Below are 19371 nucleotides of genomic sequence, written 5' to 3'. Positions count from 1 at the left end.
AGGCCACAACATGCGACAGTTGTTCATTCTTCTTTTATACAAAACATACTGTCAAGTTAGTTACCTCCAACAGGTGAGTTATGATTTCATCAGCAGGATTGCGCAAAAACGGAGAAGATCTGGGTAAGTTTGGCAATTTCTCTTTGGGCAAGTTCTATTTTCACTTTTCTGTAACATTGCAAGATATGGGGCTTTTTGACATTTACACCAATTGACAGGGAATAATTCATGGATCTTGATGAAAATAGTGGTTTCAGCAGATCTAGATTCTGCCATTACCATTGGGTCATAATTTCACACCGGCCCCAATTCAGATAAACGGTCAGTTATAATCAGTCTGTAAGAAAGGGGGGGAGCCAGACTCCATTGATTAAATATGAGCTTGCTGATTGGTCTGGTGTTTAGGCGGCCATCTTCCATGACCAGAGAGAACTGTGACTAAACAACACTGGGCCCCATATACTGAAAACATATGCCGCCAGACCTACTGTTTGTAAAGAGAGTATAGGGGGATGGCTATCATTGTATGACGCGTTGCCTTTACCATCAGGTCCGAAGCAGGAAACCACATCCCCAAAATACTCCTCCCATCAACTGGCACTGTGGGACCACATACCACGCCAAGTGAGAAAGAGCAACGTCTGAAGTGGGTCAGACTCCTGCCGCTGAGCCAGACTTTGGGAGTAAATGACATAATCACTACCTTTTGAAAACACAAACCTGCGTACACATTCCTCCCCCCCCCGCAGAACTCTCAGTGCTCTGTCAAACCCCTGAAACTGAGCAGCCTCGGCCTCAGCTATCCAAACAATAGAATGGCCCTTTTCCCCGGGTCCACCACTGTCACCGAAGGCATTCAGTACCCCTCACAGTCGGCCTTAAACAACAGTTTGTGAACCTCACAGAAACTGGACGATGACGACGAACAGACTCCTCCCTGAGAGACGGAGGCAGCCTTTGTCAGGGAGATTAGGATGGATCTTGCATTGAGGATTTAGTAATTATCCAAATCTAAATTAAACTCTGCCTTGCACAATGGGATTCTTACATCTATTTGAAATATGCGTTGCGGTTTGAAAAGGCCTCACGTGGGCATGGGTCCAGCGTTGCCCTGTCACTCCCCTCTGGCAGTGATGTTTATGGAAAGAGAGCCAGAGAATTAGACAGGGTCTTGGCATGAATACGGATGATGTCATATAATGACTGTCTAAAAGCCTCGGGCTAAAGGAACTGGAGGCAGGTAGAAGAGTGCTGACAGTGCTCCACTGAGATTATGTCAGATACCTGCCCTGGGGGCGAGTCAGCACTCAGCGCCGGAGAGCGGGGCAGGTACCATCTGTAGGTTGCACACGCTCAGGCCACGTACGGCGGCAGGCAGCACTGGCCTAGGCCGTGTTGTTCTGTTTACCCTGGCTAATACCTGCAGCTACAGGGTCCCTGCACGGTGTGGGTGCAGCTCCTAGCGCTCGCATTCCTCTGAGCAGCTTTAAATAACTGCTCCGTTTCTCCCCCTTGCTAAGCAAATGGGAGGAGAGTGTTAAAGATGGCAAAGAAGGCTGTTTGTTTGAGCTGGGTTCAGTACACCACTCTGGAGCACCAAACACACTTAGGTACACACACGCATGCAGATATACGCACACTGTTCCCTTGTGACGTTCAAAAGAAAAACCACTAATTGCAGCTTTGTTTTCTCTGATGCCTTTTGAAACCTGGAAATAGTTTTTCATGCAGAAAGTAGTGGCACGGAGGAGTTTGATTTCATGAGGGACTTGTGTATGCCCTGAGTGAATGTTTTGATACAACCTTAATACATTTAAATACGGGAAAACATTTTAACCCATAAAAAACACCTTTCTTTAGTTGTGGCCGTAACTTGTACCAAATGGAGAGTTGAAACCCTTGTGATTAATGTGGCCATAAACACACTTATCCCAAAGGCGTGTGTGAAGGTACTGCATACAGTACTAATAGTGTCCTTCTCGGGAAAACAGAAGTAAAAGGTTAATATAAATGGCAAATCCCCAAATAACCATGTGTGATTTCCCCAGCATGCAAAAATAGACTTTGCCCCTGAGCTCCGTCCAACCTGTGACAAAAAATCCGGAGTGGTGCAGCTTTTTGGTCGCCTGTGTGAGACCGCCTTCTCCAAAGTTTTGGCCCGGGCGAAACAAGAGTGTGTGGGTAAGAGCAGAGGGCTCTGGAAGGTAAAATAAACTCGGCTTCTAAATAGAGAAAATGCCGAACCAGCTCCGTCAACTGCGTTTGACCGACTTGTCCTCGTTTTCATGGCTCCCATGGACCTCTGACCCATGCCAAGGGAAATCCAAAACAAACCACAGGGCTACTACTGTCACTCTAAATACGGAACCACATGGGAAATCCTGAAATAGCCGTATCCACTTCTTTTGATGCCCATTTTAGGTGAGACGTGGCTCAGGCTACGATATGATAAGACCATTTCCTGTCCAACATGAGGCCCTGTGCTTTTATTTATTCCAGAAAAAGAAGATAATCCAAAGCAGCAGACGGGTGGAGGCCCGTTGAAGACGATGATGTTGAGGAGCTGCGGAGGACAGATGAGGGTTATACGACTGTCCGGGAGCCAAGCTGCTGATGCTTACACGTAAAACAAAAACGTAAATTCTCCAAGGAGCGGAGAGAGGCATTGTCACATTCTCTTCCCTCTGCCTATCCTACAATTTACAGCACGGTTTCATGTGATGAGGATTTTTTTTTTAAACATGTCGACTGTTATATTTCGGGTATTTCGACAGACACACACGTGGAGATAATTACATAAGAAATGCTGGTAATCAAGTTCAGGTTCAAGGGAGCCGTAGCACCACATGCATAGATTCAAGAGTTAACAATTTAGCATTCTTAAAAATCCAACTTCCCACCATTATCACATATGCAATCCCTCCGGATCCTTTATGAACGCTGTCCTAAACCATAAATCCAGATGTAATAAACAGCACAAGATGCACATAAAGAGTAACAACGCCTCCGCCTCCGCCTCACGGCCTTCTGATGACTTACACAGATACGATGTGGATCTAGGGGAAAAAAAGGCACGTTGGGCCGTAAAGTCTCAACTTTAATCCGCCTGCCAACGTGCCTGGGGAGGATTTCAAGTTTCCGTGCTTTCATCAGTTTTTCAGAAGTGCACGGAGATAGATAGAGATCTATTAGGGACATGTGGGATTCCCTGGAGACGTGTGAGCGGAGCATATCTGGCACGTTTCTACCGTCACTGCGGCGGATTCGAATGTGTCAAGTGAGTGTTCGGCTGTCAAGGTTTTCTTAATCTGATAAGTATGTGGTTTGAATTGTAGTGTGAGCCGGAGCACGGAGAACACATGTCGAATAATAATCACCCAGATAGACTGCTATGATGTACCGTGTACAATGTAAGTTAAATAGGCCGGTGCATGAGGTGCGCTAACTGCTACTTAGCTGAACCGTGACAGATATTCTATCATCGCCGGCTGTCAGCGTGACAATGAGTTCAATGTTGCAGCTGAGGCGAAGCTCGCCCCCCCCCCCCCACACAGGTTAATGTACAAAGCTGCGTGCTCGCTCAGCTGATTTGTCCTCGTGTTCACTGCAGACTGAGACGATCGGTTCTGCTCCAAACATCTGGGTGGTCGTCTGTCCTTCTGTCTCACGCTGCGCCGGCGTAATCACACACTGCGCAGATCAGACAGGTCATAATTTACATTTATGACTTCGTTGAAATTGAGATGATTTATGTTCATGAACAAATTTCTCTTTTTAGCAAAGATCGTATCAGGAAGCAAACAAATACACCAGAGTATCTGTCCGCAATTCACAGGACAAATGTCTAAAGCTTGAATCGATATGGTTATAACTGCACCAATAGCTGTGTCTCAATTCAAGGCGGCTGCATTTGAAGCCTGATTACATCACAGAGGCTTGACTAGACTGTTCCATTTCAAAGGCTCCTTGTGATGCAGTTTCCAACAGACGGATCCTTTGCGGCCCAACCTATCCCAGGATTCATTGCACTTTGGCGAAGAGCTAATGGTGCCAGCAAGCAACCCAGTGCTTGAGTATCACTTTTTAATCCAACTTAATGTTGCACTTTTGAACTTTTTCATCATGTCCAACTTCAGCTCTGTTGATAGGCAACAGCAACAAGTAGTGACGCCAATCACGCAAATCTTCTCTAGAACAAACCTTTTAATTTCCGCTTCATTTTAGTCCAGCCTTTGCTGTCTACCCAGTTCATGAAGACTGCGTCCTTCATGGGCCCAATGGACCGGATCCTCTGAAGTAGGTGGCCCTTGAACTTGGACACAGCTTATGTCCAAATGCAAATGCTCCATGTGACATGCATAGAGCATTTGAATGTCTTTCAGCTAATCGTTTTGTTTCGTCAGCCCACAATACACATTTATCATCACTTCCATGTTGCTATTTTAAGCAGATAAAGTATCTTGAGTAGGATATAAATGTCTGCACCACATTTTCTTGTCAATCCAGAACAGAATCCATCAGTGAGAACCGTAGACCGGTGGTCAGCATCTTCATACAAATTCATCATCCGGGCTCCATGAATGTCCGCCCAAGATTTCATCGCATTCCATCTAATGATTGTCAAGATAGTTCTCCTTGCACCTGAGTCATGCACCGCTACATTAGCATGGCTGCAACAAAGCAGTAAATGGAATATCTCTGTAAATGGAATGCTTTGGGCTTTAGACAGCTGGTCAGAAAAAATAAACAGAGTCAATACATCACCTTGAAATCATGAAGCCCGCCCAACACTGACATATTCTCCAGTTTTTTGTCCAGCTGTAATACTCTGTGGTATCATAGCATTTGAAGGATTTTCTTTTGATAATCAACTCATAATCTGGTAAACATTCCTATAGGATTTAAAATAGTATCACTGCAACTCTAATTTTCCCTGGGTAAGTTAGTTTCTGTATTATTTTCATAGTTATGGACATAAAAACAATCTTCATCTGCTGGAAGAAATCCCAGATCCATCACGACTAGAACCTGACTGTTTCTTGGCTCGTCCACAAAACGCCAGCCAAATTCAAGAGAACTACTTTACAGACTGTGAAAATGTTGTTGCATACCGAAACACACAAAGGCACCAAAAAGTATTTCTGCATTTTCACAAATTCTCAGGAACTACTTTTCTTTTGAGGAAAGGTTTGGGTTCGGCTGAGTTTTGCTCGGCCTTGCTGTCTTGGCGTCAGAATCACTCAAATATGGAAAAGTCTTCATATTGTTGCTGCTCCAGCCATGGCCGTTTTAACACGGGAGAGAGACATTTCCACTTGTCCGCACCACATTCCAGCCCTGACACTGAACATCATCTCTCTAAGCAGAAGTCAAACCCACGATGCTCTGCTCAAAAAACCATGTACAACTCAGGAGGGATCTGTTTTCGGACGCCTTGACTGTGAGATCCAGGAGACAGGTGACTGCAGAACAGTTTCTCTCTCCAGTCCCAATGTGCAGCACCCTGAGGTATTCCTGGAATTTTAAATGTCTTTCTCGGATTATTTGCCACAGAAGTCCCAAAATGCAACGCAGCGCGAGGAAACTGAGGGAGAAGAGGAAGGCCTGGTGCCCAAAGCAACTCTCGGACTCTTCACACGTTGAGGAGGAAGAGCGATGTAATGGCTCACTTGACCTCGATTAAATCCCGCCCGTTTACCTCCACATGGGCATCCCAAAGAAAAACAGCTGGAGAGGCTACATCTGTGTCCCCAAGTACAGCTCCTCTGTACTGCAACACTGTCTGTGATACCAGTAAGAAGCACCACAACCATACACCTTAGAGTCAGTATGATTTGTATACATACTGTATCTTTAATAGGAAAGACTTTTAATGTATAATGTGTATCTAGTTTTAACGGACGTTTGTTGCAATGTTTTCTTTTATGTTATCTTTCTTATTTTTGATTTGTCTTGCTTTGTTCTGTGTAGTTTCATTCCCATGTATTTTGAATAGCCCTTTTTAAACTGCACATTCAAACCTGAGGTGCTGGACAGAGGTGATGAAAGCAAAATACAAGACATTTTTGCAAGAAGTTCCTTGGTAAGGTCATTCAAAAGTTTGTGTGAGGCTCAACTGGTGCGCAGACATTTCTTATCTTTTAAGAAAAAGTTAGGATGACGTGAGTTCAGTTGAATGTGCTCCATTTCTTGTGAGACAGAAGATAGTTGTTCTGGCACTAATGTCCAGGGATATTTGACTGTGTTGCATCACATGCCTCAACCTCTGTAGGGCTGTTATCATCTGTGATTTATTATTGTAGACGATAGTGCTACTTAATGTATTGGTTTCACAATGAATACAGGGTTCTTATCAACCCTTGGTGAAACAGAGTCAAACTAGAATAACAGCCAGTAGAGCGCATATACCTCCGCCAAGGGGCCCTAAAAGATTTCTTCCCCTTTGTGAGGATCCACGCCAACATGTGTCACAGTACAGCAGCTCAAAAAAAAGGCCTAAGCCATTTAAATCCGCTTGATCCGGTTTCTTATTTGGATCTGCAACAAATCTCTCACACTCAAACCTCGATCTCCTAAATATGCCTGATTTGTTTCCCCCTTTCTTTGAGATCATTGAATTGTTCCCTGGGAAATCAAAGGAAATGTCCAAAAAAGCACTGAAAGAAATTAATAAAGAATTCTCAAATCCACGGCAAAATTCACTTCGTTCTACCAAGTTTTGTTGGTTCAGTAGTTTTTTTTGCGTGACCCTGCTGACAAACTAATTTCGCCTCTGCTGGCACAAAGAGAGCCATGACTCGGACTACCCTTTATGGCACAGCCCCCCTGTCCTCCCCGGAGACGTCGGTGAGCTCATTTCATCTCGTGCTGAACCTCTTTGGTCCTGGTGACTGTCTCATTCTCTACTCTGAGCGGGTGGGAGGAATAGCGGAGCAGTGGGAGTTGGTTCCGGGCCAGAGGCTGACGTATAGACTGCCAGGCTCCATGTCTCACCACAGCTGATCTGATGCGGCACGTAAAGGCTCCACTCATGCCAACCAGACGCTGGAGTCGAGGGGGGAAAGTTTAGATCTTACGAGTACATTTATATGCGACGTAATGAGCCATGCTTCACTAATTAAAGTGTAATATGGGAGCGTTTTCCAGCAATGCAGTGAGAGGTAAACCCTCCTCACCTCATCTTAACCTCCTATATATTTACAAAGCTCAGTTTATACCCACTTGACATAAATCATGAATTCATTGTGGAAACCAGCTTGTGTTACTTTAAGGTAAGATATAAAGAAGACGGACTCCGATTTTAAGGAGATAAAGTTATTGATTGTTTTTTCTGGTTAATATCTAACAGAGTCTACTCTTTTTGACAATGTCCATTACTTACTCCATTACTACAGAGATTAAATGTGTACTACATTCGTACTACTAGTTACTTTGCTTTTGAAAGTTTTGAAGGTGATAACATAACAATGTGAAATGTGTTGCACTGTTGCAAATTTAAGTTTCAAATTAACCAGACACTAAAAGACGACACAAGTTAAGAGGATACTGTCACAGGGGTTGGGCCATAAAACAACAGTCATTGTTGCAATATTCTTTTCATCAATAGCAATACAACAACAAGCCAATATGTATGTCCTTATAATGCTGATACATCGTGCAAGCACAGAGTTGATCAACCTCAGATTTGTAATATTCTATCAATTCATACTCATAAAGAAGCGTTTGGAACCACAACCTTCACCGAGGAGCAAACCTCATTAAACTTCAGATAACTACTAATGTGACACTTATGGTGATAATTATCTATATCGACTTATATGAAAAATATTATCTTGATATATCGCCCAGCCCTTTACTGCTGCTGAAGTAGGAATATAAATGAAGGACTTTTACTAGTAAACAAGCAAAAGGCACTGGAGTAATATCCTCCCCCCCCCCCCCCCCCCCCCCCCCCCCAACCCCATCTGGTAAGACCATTATAAGTGAGCAAATATTTCCATCAGTTTCCATTTAAATATCTATTAAAAGTAGTTTATCTCACAGATTAATGTCTGGGAAGCAGATAAATGAGAATGTATATCCAGTGCACTGTGATAAACAGATAGATTCACAGCACAGTGGTTAGTTGTGTGAGGATTTCCTGTTTATCTTGAACTCTAACTTTTTGATAACTCCGGAGAAAGTCCCTGTGTGAGGCACCAACTCCCTCCCTACACCCCTGGGCAGGGGCTGTGAACCCGGGGTCAGGGCTATTAGTTAATCTCAGCGGCCTACTTAAGAACCCCCTCGCAAACAAACAGCATCGTTCCAGCCTCCACCAGGGGCCCGTCCACTCACCGACCCTGAAGCCCGGTCCGATGAGCGTGTCGGAGGCCTGGCCGTTCTCGGCGATCAGCGTGGTGTTGTTGCCCTGCTCGCAGGTATCCTGACACTGGCCCTTCAGGCAGATCCGCTTGCAGATGAGGGGAGCGATGACCACCTTGAAGCGCTCCCGGGTGGAGGAGCGCTCCGTGCACCACGCCAGCCTCTGCACGCTCAGCCAGATGACGAGCAGATGGGGGATCAGAGAGGGCATCCTGGCATCCTTCACTGCCCTCCACACAGACCCGGGGACATCCACGGCTCCAGCTCCACAGCGCCTGCTTTATTTGCCTTTAAACCCGAGGCAGACTTTTGACGTCTCATGCGGCGGAGGAGGAAAAAAAGAGCGCGTCCTCCCTCCTGTTTTCTCTCCTTAAAAGCCTCGCGTACCCAAGTGATCCGTGCGTAAAAGCGACGCGCTTGGCATCTTCGGGGAGTTGTCTCTTTGCCGTCCCTGCTTGTTGTTTGAAAAGTTTTGTGGTTCTTCCTTCTTTCCTACGTTCGTTCTTTCTCTCACCTTGTTCCTTTGGAGAGGGTTGCGGAGAGAGTGCGTATGTGGGTTCGAGAGAGAGAGAGAGAGCGAGAGAGAGGGAAGGGAGGAGAAGGAGAAGGGAGTGAGCCAACCCTCTCTGGAGAAAGCTGGCAGCGGGCCAGCCAGGCGGTGCAGGAGTGAAGCTTCAAGTGGTTTCCTTGTTGGTTCATTCTCCCAACATCCCCCTCCCCAAATCTGCTGCCCCACACACTCTCACACACACACACACACACACACACACACACACACACACACACACACACACACACACACACACACACACACACACACATAGTGAGTGTCACTCTGAAAATAAGAAATATAAAACATTTTACGCATTGCTGTATACACACCTTTGTGCCTGATGAGAGATCTTAGGAGGGTAAATATCAACTTTTCTCAACCTCCAGTGAGTGTAGCATGTCCAGAAATAAAGTGTTAGACATCTGTGATATAAGATGAGTCATCCGGGTCAGTCTGAGGTCAGCAGACTGTCAGCAGGGACTCAGGTGGTGAGGATGGGACAAGAAGGACATTTGTGTCTCATAATAGTTGAATAAAGTCTAAGTCTGAGAACCTCAGCCACCAGCCACAGACTCATTAAATCAGGAGGTCGTTCCTGCCGACGGCCATCATACTTTTCAACTCATCATATTTCTCGGCAGCTTGATAATTATACATTACACTGCCCCCCCCTGGACATAAGACCATCATAATACTGCTTCTATTTATTACACTGGGTCTTATTTCATTTTCTCAGGGATGAAAACTGTGTTGTGTATTTTGGACTTGTCCATCCATCTATCTATAGTTTTTGGTCCGTCCAACATCCATCTATCTATCTATCTATCTATCTATCTATCTATCTATCTATCTCCATCCCTCCATACCACATATTTCACAACATCCACCATCACAAAACACCATCATTGTTGGTTTAAACTCCAGCAGTGCATCATGAACTTCCTGTGTGTTATTTTTTACTTATTTGCCAGATAAGTCATAATCACAAGATAAATTGATAAAGATTAAGATTTTAAAAAATATGGTAAAAGATAATAAGTAAATCAAAAATCACATAAAGACAGAATTGTGTGTATGAGTGTGTGTAATTTGTTGCAGCTTGATTGAATTAACAGGGACTGTTGGGCCTTGGCGGAGGTATGTGCTCTTTTGAGGACCACTGTACATGTGCCAGCAGTTTTGGCTGTTGTGCTTTTCCCCAAAACTGCAACAAGATACTGTCTTGTACTTTTACACGCGTAACCAAATAACCATCAAACCCTGCTTCTGTCCAGTCCGAAAGGAAACTGCAGCTCAGCTCGTCCAGAGAGAAGAAGGCCTCTGCCGCAAAACCCCATTTTCATTCCTGTCGCACACTGACCTCAGACTCTCTGGGAAAAGTGAATGATAATAAAATACACAAAGTTTCACCAGTGTCGGGATCTCGTGAGCCGGCCTGTGTTTGGGGTCACATGGGCGACGGGGGTGAAAGTGAGAAAGAGACAAAGAGAGTTGAGTCACTTCCTCTCAAAAACCTGAGAGTGTTTACTTTCAGTCACTGAGGAAATAACTGCATGGGCCCACGGAGAGTTCACAGGCCGCTCTCACATTTCTCTCGGCCTCTGGTGCTGCGCGCCATCACTGCGCCAAGACACACACACACAATGCAAATACATCGCAGGTCACTCATAAAACATCCCTGAGTATTTTTAATACAACATAATTACTTCCCGTCTGAAACTGAGACCGTAGCTTCAGACGTCGGGGCAGACAATGACGCCAAACAAAAATAAACATGTCTAATGAATGACCTATAGAGATAAATACAGCTGTGACCAGAGAAAAGGGAATTCTGAGTAGAGATATTTGGAGCCTTTAAAGTAAAAGTATCAGTAAAATTCTATAGTGTAAAAACACTGGCATTCAGAATATTACATGATAAAAGTAAAAAAAAATCTATTTGTCAGAAGCACAAATAAAAGTAATGTCCATGCAGATGATGTTATATGGTACAACTACTACTACGAGTTCTACTGCTACTACCACCACCACAAGTACTCATAATAATCAAAATAATAACAATAATCATAACTAATTCTTATGCTTTAAATATAGATAAAGAGCAGAAAAGTCCAAAATCCTCAAGCACGAATCCCAGAGCCTTGGACCTGGTCACTCTTAGGTACCAGGTTTAAGGAAGGAAACCCTTGATTGGAAGATCTTAGGTTACAGGTCGGAGCATGCAGAGTTAGTGGCTCTGTAATATAACTGGGGCCCAGACTGTGCTGAGCTTTAAAAGTTATAAAAAGAATCTTAAAATCAATCCTAAATTTAACTGGCAGCCGAAGAGAGGTAATAATAGGAGAGATCAAGGCCCATGCGCTTGGTGTAGGTTCAAATACAAGCGGCAGCCGAGACACTGAGGATTGACTGGCACATGTAAATACTGCATTTCATAACCCTCCTTATAACTCCTTATTGAAAACCAAGTCAATAACTGTTTGAATAATGACCATCGGATTCTGTAGTTTAAAAGTATAAAGCTAAGTTTAAGAAATACTTATCGTGCAATATTTTTGTTTTCATGAGTCATGGGCTCTGCACTCGGTGAACTTCCGCTGCTGGTGTTCAGGGGGAAATGTGTTTCAGTGCCCTCCACATCACTTGTTTCAACTTGATGTCTTAACTTGATTTTGTGGTGTGGATTGTCGAAACAAGTTTGTGTGTCTCCACGCGAGTCTCCGGTTACCTCAGCTCAGCTTCAGTGCAGGGAGTCAAGTCTCTGTTTGTGGGCCTGTTATATTTAGGTCCCCAAAGTCGGGGCCGATCATCCACTGGGTCTCAGAGTATGATAGAGAAACTGTGGTCAATCACATTATAGTAAGATGTTCTATTTCTACAGCAACAAAAACTTTGCAATGGCATAAAAGTTCCCTTAAATTCAATCAAGCTGCATCAAATAAAACACACTCATAAATATTAGTTCCAAAAATGTGACTGATTATTTCATCAAAGTCCATGAATTGTTTCCTGGGAAAACTGTGATAATGTTGAAAAACATCTCTCCATATTGAAGTAAAAAAAAAAATCAAAAAAATCCTGTATCTGCCCCCAGATCCAGATACACACCACAAGTGTAAATGGTTCTACCCTGAGCTATACAACATCCTTCCTCTGACTTTCATGGAAATCCGTCAGGTGGTTTTGTGTAATCTTGCTCATGAACACCAACCAACAGACAAATGGGGGGGTGGTCACATGCAGGAGTCGCCGCAAGATGATGAACAAGTTTAATCAAGAAGAACAGATACTTTTCTTCTGCTCTATAGAGATATATAATAAGAACGTCATCTATCCAGCACAGAACTATGGACTTTTATTCAAAAACACATTTGAAAACCCTGTATGGAGGATTGTGTCATGGATGGAAGGCCACTGTACGCTCACGTGTTTTTCAGCCCGTTAAGCTTCAGTAATCACACTAAACGCTGCCTCAAAACAGCAGTTTATGTATATGCAAACAGATGCCATTACTCAGCATTGAGGAAGGCGTAAGGTGTTATTTGGGATCTGTCTCTGGGCACGTCCACGGCACGTGCACGCACTCTGTTTGGCAACTTTTCTGATGCCGTGGAAACTCTCCTCCAGGGTTAACGTGATTTTCCTCCCACGATACAATGAAATGCACCGACTGAGAGTTAAGTAATAACGCTGGTTTAAACAGACGGGGAGGATCTGAAGTTAGGATTAACCCGCGGCTTTGTCTCGGAGCGAAGCGTCACAATGTCGGATGAATTTACTGTGGTTTTACTTTTAACTTAATCTCAGAGGTTGACAGCGAATGTGGTCGGGTAACGAGCAACAGAGAGACGAGATACAAACAAGGCCCTTTAATATAGTCACATTTACAGTTGGTAACAGGATGGATGTGAATGGTAGGAGTATGGTTTGAACACAGCGGCTTAAAAAAGTAATTCATTTTTCACATTTAATGATCTGTTAGGGAAGAATGCCCTTTTAATTTAAACCTACATGCAAAGCCCCCATGTTTGTTACACTAAAAATAATAAATATGATAAACTGGCACTATGTTAATCTGCAAATCGTATCCTTGGAATACATCGACTTATACTTTACATTTCGAGCGCCTTGCAGAATGACTTACACTTGTAGATGTACAGGGAGATCATTAGAGTAGTATACATGGCAAATGACACAAGAGACCTAGAGAACAGCTCAGAGGGCCGGGAGGATTCGTCTGCTGTTAAACCTGATGCCTTTGTTGCGTTGGATCAGAGCATCAGGGACAACAACAGTAAGATATTTACATCATGTTAGCATAATGATGGTTTAAAAGCACAGTACACAAAAAGAAAAGACAAAAAATGTTGCACATCCACTTTTCCACAAATGTCCACCCCCTTATCAAACTGGATGAAATGCCTAAAACTATATTCTTATTTACATTAACACCCAGGAGGCCTCGTCACCAGCGGAGAAACAAATATGCACATGCAAGCACCAGAGTCTGTCAGCTAGTGACCTCAAGTAACTGGCTGGTAACAATAATTATAAATACAGGGGAGAGGTTTTTCTAGACAGAGTAGCAGCTTGAATTTGTAAAAAGAAGGAATGCTAAGAAATGGTCCATGTTTGAACAGTGTGAATGATGATGTCGTCTCACTCTGTAAAATAACCCTGCACGTTTGGTTAAAGAAAAATAAAACATTTAAATGCTCTGATGTCATGGTGCCTTCAAACTCGAGCTATACTTGACACAGATCAGTTCGGCGTTAGGATTGTGTTACTGACGATGGCCCCGCAGAGTGAAAAGCAGAGAGGAGACGGAGCCGAGGAGGGCTGTAGAGGAAGAGCTATAAATGTAATAAAATCTAACCACTTCCATCAACCGGGAATTGAGTGTTTTTGTGGTATTTTTTTATCATTGTGTAGTAATAGATAGTGAGGTAGAGCTGGGAGACAATAGTATATTGTCCATTTATCACGATAGGAGCAAGTTACCATGTGGCATTTTTTTAATATTGCAAAAGTTAGGATGTCTGTTTTTCTTGGTCTTAAAGGATGAAAGTGAAACAATTGCTGCTCTGGCTGAGTGAACTGGAAATGATCTGGAATGATCAACACATGATGTTGTTGGTCACTTTCCGTTGTGGATCCTGTTTCGTAAAGCACCAGTAGTAGGGACCCACACAATCATCCCATCACTGAATTAAACCATAACACTGTAAATACAAGCCCAGCAATACAATGTGCACGGCTTGTCCTGCACATGAAGCATGAACCCGCACTATGCATCTATTCCTGTCTACTGGATTAAAGCAGCTCAGCACAACCTAACGCTTAAAAAAGTCACGACTAAAAACAGTTTGTCCTGGCTAACATCTCGGGACGATCTTAAACAGCATCAGCAGGGACTCTGTTCAAGGTTGAGTGTTCTTATACTTTTAAAGTGAGAAAGCAGATCCAGTCCACTTCTCTAATTAAAACCAGTACTCTGCTACATCTGCTGCTGCTGCCTGATGAATGTCCGAAGGAAAATAAACACATGCTGCTGACATGAAAACAGGAAGATGTCAGATATAAACAAAAACTCAAAGTTCTAGGGTTATATGTCTGCGTTCTAACAGCATGGAACAGAGATGATCGTATTCATCACATCAAACTGCCAAAACACCAAGTTCCACATCTTATGATGCGATTACTAACCGACAGTTAATCTTGAAATGCTCCACTACACACAGTCCGCAACTGAGCTGTCGTCCTCCTCTGCTCCCCACTCTCCGAACCTCATCTGAGGGGACGGAGCTGCCGGATGCAGGTTGTTTATGTCATCGATGGCGTCTGGGTCTGTCTCTTCAGTGACGCCAATTCCCAAGTGGCCGCCTTCCTCCCTGTGCGTGCGGATGTGTTTGCGCAGCGCCGCGGGCTCCTTGAAGCTGCGGTTGCAGAAGGGGCAGCAGCAAGGCCTCTCTCCGGTGTGGATGAGCTGGTGGTGCTTGAGATGCTGCAGGCGGCTCAGGCGCTTCCCGCAGATGGCGCACACGTAGGGCTTCTCTCCGGTGTGCGTGCGCCGGTGCTTCCGCAAGCCGTCCAAGTGGCGGAAGCAGTTCCCGCACTCGGAGCAAGAGTACGGCTTCTCCCCCGTGTGTATGCGCAGGTGAGTCTTGAGAGCGCCCGACTCGCGGAAGCGGCGGCCGCAGACCCCACACGGGTAAGGCTTCTCTCCCGTGTGGATGCGGATGTGCTTCTTCAGGCTGGAGATCAAGCGGAACGTCTTTCCACACTCCAGACAGTGGTGAGGTCGATCTAGAGCGGGATCCACGACTGTGTCAGGGGCAGAGGGTCCTGCTGAGTCATCGGCTCTGCCGGGCGAAATGCTGTCTCCCCTCCCAGGAGTCCTGGCCAGAGCTTTGTGTCCATCGAGTCCACCCTGCTGCAAGGCAACACTGCACTCCCGCACAGGCCTCTGGTGCCGCAGGGGGTGAGTAAATGAACGCTGAGAACCCCCCTCCCCCACCTGACCGTAGTTGAGGTCACCGGCGTTGTGAGACGACCGCTCTCCGTCGTCCGAATCCTTCCTGCCGGGCTGACCGGAGCCGGAAACCAGTCCCTGCTCCTCTTTTATCTCAAACCTGGTCGGTCCACCTGGTCCCTGAGACTGCCTGTCATCTAGAGACAAATCGAAACACACAGACAACGTTATGGAGAAGTACTGCTAAACTAAAACACTGAAGTAATCATGTGTCCGTTTACAGGAAGTTACAGGCTGCTTTTTTTTGGGGGGGGGGGGGGGGTTCTTTGCAAAGGAAATCCACAAAACACAGTACAACACAACAGCACACATTGTGTATTTACCTGGCCGGCTGGAATCGGAACACATGTGAGACGCGTTGGACGTGAAGGAGTCCAGCGCGTGGTTGGTCACAGAGCCGTCTGGTTGGATCGATAGCTGGCACATTTTGTAGTCGTCTCTGGGCTCGAACCCGTGAAGCGACTCGTCTACCGAGCCCCCGAGACCGAGGTCCACGCCGGCTCCGTTCACGTTCCGGGGGTTCTGGTGGTCCCGGTCCAGACCCGAGGTCAGGGAGGCCATGGAAGACAGAGACGGGGCGAACACGGACTGACCGATGGACTGAGGGCCCCCGTACGAGACCTGCAGCTGGTCGATGAGCTTCTGGGCGCTGCTCAGACACTCCTGCAGCGTCTTCAGCTCCCGCTCCGACACCTCGAGTCGCACCTTCAGCCTCTCGTTCTCCTGCTCCTTGTGCAGCAGCTCCTGCTGGGTCTCGTTGAGGACCAGCACCACCTCGCCCAGCAGGGTGTCCACCGCGGCGGACATGGCGGTCTGAATGGTCGGGGCCAGGCGGGACTTGAGCGACGTGACGGTCATGTTGCCCTGCGCAGCTCCGTACGCCGCCTTGTCGGGTTTGCGATCGTAACAGGAGTCGGTCCTGCCGGGGAGGTTGATGATGCTTTGCTTGCGGTTCCCACTGTGGATGGAGCCGCTGTTCGATGGAGAGGGGTCCATGCCACCCGCATAGCCCGTCCTCCTGGAAGTCATGGCTTTGATGGACTTAGCCCAGTGTCTGCAGGCGATGCTAACTTATCCAGTGCGACTAAAACCAGCCCTGGCTTCTAGAACAGCGGCCTGACGGTGTGTGTGCGTGGGGGAGTGTTGGGGTCAGTTCTATCTGCCGGTTCAGCGGTGTGAGAGGCGTCGCTGATGGAAACACAGCAGTGAACTCTTCTTCGCTGGGCCTGACTCCGATAGCCTGCTAGCTGCCAGGGCTAACAACGCGAGCCGCTCAAACCAAGGCGCAGACACTGCGGCTGCACGGCACGAGTGCGCAAGTTGTGTTTTCAACTGCGTCACTCAAGTCCGAACGTTAACAGAGTCCGGGGCTTCGGGGAGACTCACCCATTTCCAGCTGGAGTACGCAGGACTGTACTGTACTCACACTGGGGCCTGTCGCACAGCGATGACGTCGACAAAGCCGCATGGACGGAGCCAATGGTGCTACTCCTGCCCTGAGTGTTGACTCGAAGGAAGTTCCATCCTCTCAAGAGAAGAGATCACAAGCCTGAGGGGTAGATTATCTTTACCTGAACATAACCTGAAGCCTATCTGCATGTAATACTACTATTACGACTACTACTGACAATAATATTAATAATAATAATAATAATAATAATAATAACAACAGAAACAATACTAATAGTAAAAATAAGAATTCCAAACTATTTTATTTGTCCCCGAAGTGCAATTCTTAGGCACATAGAGTATCTCAAGACAGCAGGTAAAACAAGAAAGAAAAGACGATGACATCAGTATAATGTCCACGGACAGTTCAATACAGTGCAGTATACTATAGTTATAAAGTAAGAGAGTGGTGTATGTGATTGTAAAGGGACGGTGAACAGGATAACGGCTGTGAAAACCTATTGTAGCTGGTAGATAAACACCGAATGATTAAAGTGATCAGAATGCATTGAGGTCAGTAACACAGACATAAACCATGTACAGTTGTAGTGGATGAAGAATATATGTACAGGATATGTAGCAGCAGATGAATAAATACATTAGTGGAATAAATAAATATATATGCAGCAGATCAAGATATATATGACTGACCTCGTACTTTTTCCTCCTGTTGATTTTTTTCTTTTAAGATTATAGTGAATACAATATGGGGAACCATCATAAGGATTCAATTCACACAACAACAAAAAAACTAAATTTGTTTCCATAAATTTAATAGTCACAGAAATATCAAACGTTGATCACTATTTTATATATACATTTTTTTAGTCAATATGTGACTTCACAAATTAATTGGTTAAAAAGATGACACTTTGGTCCTCCATAGCTCCTTCAATGATACTTATAATTATTAATCATTTCTCCTTTAAAGACATGTTTTGGAGCATATGGACTTTTGATGCATGTCTCTTTGCTATTTGGTGACATTTTTGGTGCTCCTCAATCCAAGTCTGACAGATTTATTTATTTAAGAGCCAAGTGTGTAGTCCACGAGCAAGTGGAATATGCATCTCGGTTTTCAGCCTGTCAGTCATGGTTCGGGGTGAAAAGTCAACCAAACTTGGCTGTAAGGCAGCAGCCATTTGAGGAGAAATGCTGAAGTTTGCTCTTTTCAGTTTAAAATTACATCATAGGCTTCTGAACCTAATGTACCCGTATATTCTCGTCCTGAGTTCAGACCCTGAAAGTGGAGAAGGACACTCAGACAGACAATGTGCTGAACGCACAATGCTGGGGCCTGTTTGTTTGTTGGAACCTAACATAAGGGGCTCAGCTCAGCATGAGCACAACTAAATAATATCACCCACACCCAGTTACATAACTGAGGACTCACAGTTCCCTGCCAAGCTCTTTGCTTTTTCCATCCACCGGTGCCGGCTCTAGGAGGCACTGCAGGCCGCTTTAATGATAAATGTTCCAGTCAGGTAATAAACCCTAAACATGGCCTAGACATTTCCCTTTGTGAACAGCTCCTCACAAACGTGAAAACACAACAAACTGCTGATTTAAAAATAAATAAATGTATTAGCTTAAAAGGCACTGCATGGACTTGCACGGACCACTTATCAGAAAAACTTGTAGTTTGTAAACAGGGACGGCCTCTCAGATCCTCTGGTTCCTCTCTATTAGTTGTTCCACAAAGCAGAACCAAACATATGCTGTCTTCAGCCACCATGCCGGAACAGGAGGATCTGAGAGGAGCTGAACATGTTGATATCTTTAAACATTAAATTGAAAAACCATCCCATTAGTATGGCTTTTAACAAATTTTATAATTATTATATATCTTATTTCATGTTTGTTTTATTAAAATTCCAGTGTTAATTATATATATTTCATTATTCCTTTTATTTATTGCTGTTTTTTATTATTATTTATTGCTTTGGTATGCGTTAGTCTATAAACTAAAAAGAAATAGAAAGAATATTCTGTAATTTGTCAAACATTTGCAAAATACTTAGAATTGGATCTGGATTTAATTCAAATGAATCATTTTCTGTGTCTAATTATGTTTGTTTATTCAGAAAGGTGGAGTGAATCTGCCGTCCTCTGAATACAGCCTGCAGGCATTGTTATCCAAACATGTTTGTTGCATTGTTTCATTCCTGTGTGTCCAAGTTGGCTGGATGTTCTCAAGATGATTTTTTTTTTTTTTTAAATGAACCAAGGAAATAAAAATAAACCTTGGCTTGTTGATGCTGATCTACCTTTGTCTCACTCAGGGATCGGAGATAAAAATCACAGCTGATGATTTGATCAACCAACCATTGGGAAATAAGTGAATAAATAGATGAAATATTCAGACAGCAGCCACCGAGTTTCCATGATGGTAGCTTATCTGCACATGACGTAAATAAAACCCTTATGCTGTGCTGCAGATTCATGTATCTTTCACAACAGGGCATTGTAGTAT

General features: G+C 44.6%; 2 protein-coding genes across 4 annotated transcripts in view; both read right to left on the bottom strand.

Moving 5' to 3' along the window:
* The window catches only part of ltbp3 (latent transforming growth factor beta binding protein 3), a 34746-nt gene extending 25677 nt beyond the window's left edge, over window positions 1–9069 (bottom strand). For 2 of the 3 annotated variants that reach the window (XM_053441908.1, XM_053441911.1), the window contains exon 1: window positions 8338–9068. In XM_053441908.1, coding sequence (XP_053297883.1) covers window positions 8338–8575 — 238 coding nt within the window. In that variant the 5' untranslated portion in view covers window positions 8576–9068. Of the gene's footprint in view, window positions 1–8337 lie in introns of all 3 variants that reach the window. The other variant, XM_053441909.1, reaches the window with a different exon arrangement.
* Window positions 9070–14648: 5579 nt separating this feature from the next.
* Window positions 14649–16478, bottom strand: si:ch1073-224n8.1 (zinc finger protein 70). The gene is made up of 2 exons (XM_053442104.1): window positions 15773–16478; window positions 14649–15586 (listed from the first exon to the last, which is right to left on the bottom strand). Exons 1-2 carry the CDS (start codon window positions 16476–16478, stop codon window positions 14649–14651), a joined length of 1644 nt encoding a protein of 547 aa, XP_053298079.1.
* Between the last annotated feature and the right edge of the window lie 2893 nt (window positions 16479–19371).

This window comes from Pleuronectes platessa, chromosome 15, assembly GCF_947347685.1.
Source record: "Pleuronectes platessa chromosome 15, fPlePla1.1, whole genome shotgun sequence".
In the NCBI taxonomy this organism is placed as follows: Eukaryota; Metazoa; Chordata; class Actinopteri; order Pleuronectiformes; family Pleuronectidae; genus Pleuronectes; species Pleuronectes platessa.
The sequence above is the reverse complement of the archived record's forward strand: the minus strand, read 5'-3'. Positions and strand labels throughout refer to the sequence as shown.